The 8,890-nt window shown below is 37.5% G+C and overlaps 1 protein-coding gene across 1 annotated transcript; it reads right to left on the bottom strand.

Moving 5' to 3' along the window:
* Positions 1–1,185: 1,185 nt before the first annotated feature.
* On the bottom strand, positions 1,186–7,895 carry LOC134612079 (olfactory receptor 6B1-like). The gene is made up of 2 exons (XM_063456459.1): positions 7,280–7,895; positions 1,186–2,139 (listed from the first exon to the last, which is right to left on the bottom strand). Exons 1-2 carry the CDS (start codon positions 7,893–7,895, stop codon positions 1,193–1,195), a joined length of 1,563 nt encoding a protein of 520 aa, XP_063312529.1. The 3' UTR covers positions 1,186–1,192.
* Positions 7,896–8,890: the final 995 nt, after the last annotated feature.

The following is an 8,890-nucleotide window of genomic DNA, read 5'->3' as shown; positions in this document are numbered from 1 at the left end:
ATTTAACACCAGGGGAGGGTCCTATTTTTGGCACCCCCCCCCCAACAACAAAAAAACACTTTTTAAAAAAAATGTATTTAACACTGAGCAGTGTTTGTGTGTTTGGCCCTGGGGTGCTAGCACAGATAAGCGGACAAGGGCACATGTATGAGTGTGGGGATGGATGCTTGTGATTGGTTGTATGTGTGTATGGGAGTAGTTATGGGTTTTGGAGTGGGGTAGGGACCATCTTACTTCAATGCCTCTTGGGAGACGGGCCAGCAAAAATCTTACCCTGACTCTGTTGCTCATGTTTGTCCTGGGCCTGTTGATTTTACCTGCTTGTGGATGGATGTTGAAGGAATCCTCTCTGCCCTCAGAGTTGCAGCTGCCATGGATGGGGTAGACACCTTCATGAGCAATTTTCTCACCTCCAGCCTGGTTTGGACACCGGTGTGGGTCCCCCCCCCCCGCGGTCAGGTCTCTACTGGGGCCTCCCATGTGGCTACAGCCCCTGTAGGCCGCACGAGCACAGGCCGACACTCCAGCCCACCTGCTTGCCTAAGCCCCGATGCCTCCCCTTGGGCCCAGTATAGGAGCCGTAGCCTGGGCCCGAGGTGCCGTCAGGCCCATGTGTCTGCTCCATCTGACACGTAGCCTGCTCTCACTACAGCATCCCGCGCGCCCACCCAGCATTGGACACCAGAAGAAGGACTATGCAGCCCGGACAGTCTAGGATGGACCTGTGACCGTCCCCCGGGTTCTGTCCAATGTTCCCCCCTCCCCCCTCCTCTGAGGTGTCCTCTTTTATTGCCCCATCTCCCTCTGTGGTCCCCTCTACCTCTCTAGTACCTTCTGTCCTGGGCCCACCCCCACCCCCTTTTTCTGCTCCCCTGGCTAGCCCTCTCTCTCTCTGCATAAGCCATACTGATTTTTAACAGTTTTTACTATTTTTAACTGCAAACAGTAATTGTCACTGTTTGCAGATTTAATTAGTATGACTTACTCTTGTTATTTTCTCTCTTTGCTTGCACTTTTTCTAGCAATACAGATCTATTGAATGAGCTCAGTTATACTCAGAAGTCAGCCTGCTACCATAGCCTACTAAATGGTACACAAATAGTAAATATTCTTATTTTCTTTTGAATGTGTTTCAAAAATATGTACACATAATATACAAATTATTGTACTGTGCTACAAAACATCTATATGACTATATTCTAACAATTACTTTTTTCAAAGCTTGCCTTATATCATTGTTTCTTAAACTGTAGATAATTGGATTAATCATTGGTGTGATAACAGCATAGATTAAAGATACAGTTTTGTTGAAATTAAATGCATTAATTGTTCTGGGGCGGACATATGTGAAAATAGTGGTACCATAAAACATAATCACAATACTAAGATGAGATGCACAAGTGGAAAAGGCTTTTTGACGTCCATCAGCGGTAGGGATCTTAAGTATTGTAGAAATTATATGAAAATAAGATATCATTGTCAATAAAAATGAAGTTAGAAGTATTAATGAACCAAGGACAAAATTAATTAATTCAACATTGTGTATGTTTTGGCATGAAAGCTTCAATATTGGTGGAGAGTCACAGAAAAAATGATTGATCACGTTTGAGCCACAATATGACAATCGATAAGTAAACGTGGTTGGCAAAACTGGAGCTAGAAAACCAACAGACCAGCATCCTCCAGCAAACTTAATACAGGCTTTTCTATCCATAATTCCATTGTAATGGAGAGGATCACAGATAGCCAAATATCTATCATAAGCCATCGCAGTAAGTAGGAAACATTCTGTGGTACCTAGGAAGAAGAAGATATACAACTGGAAGAAACATCCATTCACAGAGATGGTCTTTATGCCTGATATGAAGCTGAATAACATCCTGGGAACTGTAACAGTGACATAACTAATATCTAGAAATGAGAGGTTGACAAGGAAAAAATACATAGGTGTGTGGAGATGATAGTCCAAGTGTATAACCACAATGATCACTGCATGCTGGGTAAACGTTAGTATGTACATCAGCAAGAAGACCGCAAACAACACCAGCTGGAATTCCCTGACATTAGTAAAACCAATAATTATGAATTCACTTACATGGGTTTGATTTGTCATATTCTCAAAAGCAATATAATAAAGACCTGCAAATGAAATCAACACAAAAGCGTCAGAATTGCAAAATATCAAACCAGAAAGCTGTCACAATAAGAGTAACAATATTCGTTCAATCATATTATTATTATTATTATTATTTTTGAAACGCCAACAAATTCTGTACAATAGGTGGAATAACAAACAAGTATTTGTAAACAGACGAGTTGGACGCATAGGAACAGAGGAGGTTGAGTGCTTTGCTCAAATGAACTTACATTCTAACGGGAGTGGGACATAGTGAAACAAAAGGTAAGGTAGAGAAGTAGGTTGCTAGAATAGAGTACTTAATGTTGTAATAAGTGATGACTAATAAAAATTTAAAATGCCTTTATATAATTCATATTTTTAACAGTTAAACAATCTGTAATTGATGAGAAATGTTGAGTATTCTATATTCTATATTCCCTGTATTGCATATGATCATTTGTTTAATTATCTTATTGTACAATATAATCTACCTTCCCAAGACAAGTGTATAGTGTTTCTAGAAGCCTACATATATAAAAAAAAAAATCTCTCTTTTCATCATTCATTTTTATTTATGTTGTTTCTGTCATGTCCATTTCTTCAAGATGGGGTTTGAGATTACTCTGAAAGATACATGCTCTGATATTGGAATAACATCCTGGGAACAGTAAGAGTGACATAAGTGATACCCAGAAATCACAATTGTTTTCCCTGCGCAAGTCTAATAAAAATTGCTGTAGCAGTTTTAAATACCTATATTTTATAATTGTATGTTTACTGTATCTTCTGTATGTGAGTATTATGCTGAAATGCACACATTCTTTTTAAATGTTGTTGTTTTTTTTTAGCAAGCTGTGCTGTTAGTAAATGTCTTTAGTGCTCTTACAAATACACTTACATGGGACCATTTTTATTCATCTATTTGGTCACGTATAGTGTGAGATATAGAACATTTTTGGTTTTATACCAGCATTTTAGAAACTGTGGGAAATATTTCAAGACTAAGGACAATATACTAAAGATTTTCATTACCCATATATTTTTATAAAGACTGAACGAATAAGTGAAAAAAAATGGTGTAAATTTACATAATTTTTTTTTTTAACATTTGTCTGCAAAGCAATATACATATACATTTGCTGTGTTATGATATGAATATATATTCTAGCTATGCATCCTTTGCTTAACCCCTTAAGGACGGCGGGCGTTCTATGCCGTCCTTAGGGAACCGGCTCTAAATGCCGGAGGGCGGCATAGAACTCCCAAGCCGTCCTTTGTACTAACCCGGTCGCCGGCGATCCATGTGGGGCCCCCCTGGGCTATGTGATCGCTAGGTCCTTGTGAGGACCTCATGATCTCATGGACGGCATAGCCGTCTATGTCAATGCCAGCAGGGGGAGTTCCTGTAAGGATAGGTACTACCCCTGCTGCCTGAAAAAAGTAAAATACATGTTAAAGTTACAGTTTAAAATAACATATATGCTTAGATCATATATATATATATATATTTATATATATATGATCTAAGTATATATATATATATATATATATATATATATACACATATACATACATACACATACACTGTCTTAGTGTATTTTAATATATATATAATTATAAATATATATTAATATCAAAAAATACATACAATGATATTGATTAAATATATTGATTAAATATATATATATATATATATATATATGCAAAAAAGAGAAAGGAGTATACTGCACCCAGAGTTATACGTACATACAGTTATAATACGTGGCAGCTGGTTGAAAACCTCCAATAATAGTGCAATACAATTTGTTCAGGGTAGAAAGATATTCAATTAATCTCTGTAGGAGAGCCACTCACATTTGGAGGAGCTATACAAGAGCTCTACTTTGCAGCGCCTGGACGGTATAATCCCCGTCTAAGGATATTGGCTGGTATAGATGGTGTTGGTCTTCCAAATGCAAATACGGATATAGGTGGTATATGCAAAAATAAAAAGCAGAGAGAAACTTTGATAGTGTAGTATGTACTGTAAGTTTAAATGCAAGAAGGTAATTTACTTACAATCTTTAGAGCAAATCCCTGCTCTAGTTGTTTCAGCATGGGTGGTATTATCCCCACTTAGGGATATAGTGGAATCAGGTAGCAATCAGGATATAGAACTGGATTCAAAAAGGTGTTCTATAAAAAAAATAACTATTTATAATAATGGGTATCAAAGATACAACAATAAAATAATAGGGTACAAAAAGTCCACAAAAGGGTCCCACTTGACGTGTTTCGCCTCTCCAGAGGCTTTATCAAAAGTGTGGAACAGTCTTACAAGTGTCCAATATATATATAAATGTTCAGCTTGATTGAAGGTCGCTACCTGATACTTCCTATTTCCGGTTTCGCTAGGCACACCGGAAGTGATGCGGCGGGGTGAAAGGTGAGTATAGATGGCGCCTCCATGTGTTCCACGATGGACCGCACGTGTCATACCCAGAAATGACGCGGCTTAGTCTAATCATTGGAAGTCATGTGTAATGTGCTGGAACACACGTATCGTCAATCAAGGCGTACGTTGCGTTCCAAGCCCAGAAACTTAGCAAATAACATATATATAGATCTGCCAGCTATCAGTAAATCTGGTAATATGATTTATACATATGCATAATTGTGATGGCTGTATTAGTCAGATTGTGTAGTGGTTTAATGTAAAATTAGATTAAATTGGTAGGCAAATCACTATACACCAATATTCAACACAACAAAGGGTGTAAAGCAGTTAGGGCTATACTAGAAAAGGACGACTCTATGCCCCAGGACCAGATAGATTTTGTGATAGAAGGAATAGATCTTATTTTGAAAAATAACTTTTTTTGGTTCAAGATTAGCTTTTACCTACAGAATACTGGTACAGCTATGGGCACCAGGATCGCACCCAGTTATGTCAACCTCTATATGGCCGATTGGGAAGATCACACGGTCTGGAGGGGGCATGACTGGGTGGGCAGCCTTGTGGCCTATGTGAGATATATTGATGACCTTTTGTTTGTTTGGAAGGGCTCTGTCTCCTCGGCACAATATTTTGTATCCTTCTTAAATACCAATAATGAAGGTATTATCTTGACATTAAATGTGAGTGCAATTACAGTGACATATCTTTATTTAGATATATACATTAGTGATAATAAGATTCACACTAAAACACATTTTAAGAAAACACATTTTATAAAGAATTATATTAAGACCAATAGTTGTCATAATAAAACATGGTTGAACAGCATACCAATTACCTTATTGCATTTAAACTTACAGTACATACTACACTATCAAAGTTTCTCTCTGCTCTTTAATTTTGCATATACCACCTATATCCGTATTTGCATTTGGAAGACCAACACCATCTATACCAGCCTATATCCTTGGACGGGGATTATACCTTTCAGGTGCTACAAAGTAGAGCTCTTGTATAGCTCCTCCAAATGTGAGTGGCTCTCCTACAGGGATTAATTAAATATGTTTCTACCCTGAACAAATTATGGCTAACCATATGGTTTAATTAAAAAAATATGGATGTGCCTTTATATAAAATACAGTTAAGTATGATTAGGGAGGGCAAGGCTCAGTTTTGGTTTTGGTATTAGATTTAGCTTGATTTTAACCGATAGTAACTGAGGGACATAGTAACTAAGGTGGAATGCACGGATGTACATAAGCAATATGGAGAGTTCCCAGGGTTCCTCCTTCCCCACCCCCCTTCTTTTTCTGTACCCACTTCCCATCCTTACCCTTAGCCTAATTTAAAAAAAAAATTAGCACAACTAGTTAATACAAAAGTGCACCACAAATTGCAAGTGGAAACGCTTATTACAAGTTAACAAATCGTGACTTATTTTACATACAAATGGACCGTACAAAGCATGTACATATCAAACTATTGAACAACCAAAGAAGCATATTGATGTTTAGCGTTGTGAAATTGGTATGTTAATAACACAAGCTCATGTGGTTAAATTATGGAAGCTATACAAATTGTGTTGTACTGTTTTCACCAAATGCATCAATAAAAAAATCGAAAAATGAAAAAAAATATATATATATATAATTTTCATTATATATATATATATATATATATATATAGTATCCAGTTGTACCCAGCACACACACTCACAGATTGTCAAAAAATGCCGGGTGCATTTCAGCCATAGCCAAAACATATATAAAGATATCAAAAAATGAAGGCTTGCACTCACGGTCTGTTGTTGGAATTAAAACACTTCTTCTTTATTCAATATTGCTTAAAACATAGTTGCTGTCATCTTATCGACGTTTCAGCCACCTCAGTGGCTTTCATCAGGATCAACTCAGCTCACAAAAATATTGCATATACAAATAACCACTTATATATAGCTGAACAGACTTATAAGACAGATTAAAAACACTTACCACCTGTGTGTTCAGGCGCCCGGCGTCTCTCACTTCCATGTGCGCATGCGCGAACACGCTACTTCCGGTTTCGGCGTGTTCGCGCATGCGCACATGGAAGTGAGAGACGCCGGGCGCCTGAACACACAGGTGGTAAGTATACTTGGTTAAGTCAAACCCCCTTTATTCCATCATTTAATACCTACTAGGTTATATACCTGAGGCCCTATATTGTGCTGCTATTGGGGATAATTCTACTCTTTAAAACATAGCTTTACTCAAGAGGATTTACATATAGTCTTAATCAAATGAAGGGGGCATATGACAACTGCTCATTTAAACCCCTAGGTGCAACTGTGTCCAGTTCATAGATCCAAAACACCTCCCTGCGTAGCAACATGTTGCCTCTATTCCCACCTCTTCTTGGGAGGGGAACATGGTCAATTGCCACAAATTTAAGAGTGGCCAAAGAGTGTTTGTACTCCAAAAAATGCTTCGCCACCGGTTTGTCTGTGACTCCATCCCTGAAAGCCGTTCTGATATTAGACCTATGTCCCCTGATACGTTCGCAAATTTGTGTCTCCGTCTTACCAACATAGCACAAGCCGCAGGGACATGATAATTTATATATGATATACGTGGATTTGCATGTAATTGTATATCTTATCCTGTAGATTTTATTCTTATGCGGATGAGAAAATGTGCGTGCTGGCACCATATGGCCGCACGTCACGCATCCTAGGCATCGCACACATCCTCGTATCTGTGACATCTGGGGTTTGGTGTAACTTTCAACAGGATCCGTTTTCATTAACATGTCTTTTAGATTTCTATTCCGGCGAAAGCAAATTCTTGGGGGTTCTCTAAATTCATTAGGTAGCGTATCCTCATGTGACAACATATTCCAATTCTTCTTAATAACATTAGAAACTTTCTGAGCTTGGTTATGAAATGTGATGGGAAAGACCAGTGCTGGTCTCTTTAAGGCGTCCTGTGGCTTGGTTGCTTTATCTTGTGCTTTTTCCAATGCTGCATCTAGGACTGTACCCCCATATACACGTTCCACAAATTTGGTTCTCATCTGCTCTAATTGTTGTTGTCTAACATCATCTTTCGAATTGTTTCTCATAACCCTGAGAAACTGGGCTTGAGGGATGGAGTTTTTCAAATTTCTCGGATGGGCACTCGTATAATGTAAAATCGTGTTCCGATCCGTGGGCTTTGTATATAAAGAGAACTCAACTTTCTTGTTTGTTACAGAGAGCTCCACATCCAAAAAAATGACTTTTTCTGTGCTTATCTCCGCTGTCATCCTCACTGGTGTAGGTAACTCATTAATGGATTCAACCATCTGCCGTGCTTGTTCCATTGTGCCACTCCATAGAATTAAAACATCGTCGATAAAGCGGAAGTATCTTATGATGTTGTGTCCATATGGTTTCAGTATATGCTCCTCCTCAAATACATGATTTAGGTGGTCTTGGAATCTTACTAACATTAACTCCAATAATTATACCATTATTATACCATTGTCATATAATATAGAGAGGCTCTTTGAAATCTTAAAGAAAGGATCAGTAGCTGGCACTTTATTGTACATCGGAGATGGCATGGAACCAGTGAGCTACATGAAGTTTGTGCTGCTAGGGGACTAAGATAATATGTGAGAATGATTTTAATTATCTGATGAATTCACCTAGTAGGCGCCCGGGCAGTGTGCAGTAGTATTTCGGTGCCGGGGAGCTTGTTTACATTGCAGGTTACCCTGACAACGGTAAATGACGCGAACACGCTACTTCCGGTTTCGGCGTGTTCGCGCATGCGCACATGGAAGTGAGAGACGCCGGGCGCCTGAACACACAGGTGGTAAGTGTTTTTAATCTGTCTTATAAGTCTGTTCAGCTATATATAAGTGGTTATTTGTATATGCAATATTTTTGTGAGCTGAGTTGATCCTGATGAAAGCCACTGAGGTGGCTGAAACGTCGATAAGATGACAGCAACTATGTTTTAAGCAATATTGAATAAAGAAGAAGTGTTTTAATTCCAACAACAGACCGTGAGTGCAAGCCTTCATTTTTTGATATCTTTATATATATATATATATATATATATATATATATATATAGATATATATATATATATATATATATATATATAATATAAAATAAATAAATATGTAAATATGTTAAAAAATAAAATACAAAAATAATAAAAAATAAATAAATAAAAAATATATGTGTATATATGTGTAAATTCATTCTAACTGTATTTTAAAATTAATATATATATATATATATATACATATATATATTGATATCAAAATACATGTAGAATGAAATAATATATATCAATATACATAAG

The sequence above is a fragment of the Pelobates fuscus genome, chromosome 5 (assembly GCF_036172605.1).
Source record: "Pelobates fuscus isolate aPelFus1 chromosome 5, aPelFus1.pri, whole genome shotgun sequence".
Classification (NCBI taxonomy): Eukaryota; Metazoa; Chordata; class Amphibia; order Anura; family Pelobatidae; genus Pelobates; species Pelobates fuscus.
Note: the sequence above shows the minus strand (reverse complement) of the source record. Positions and strands in the feature narration are given on the sequence as shown.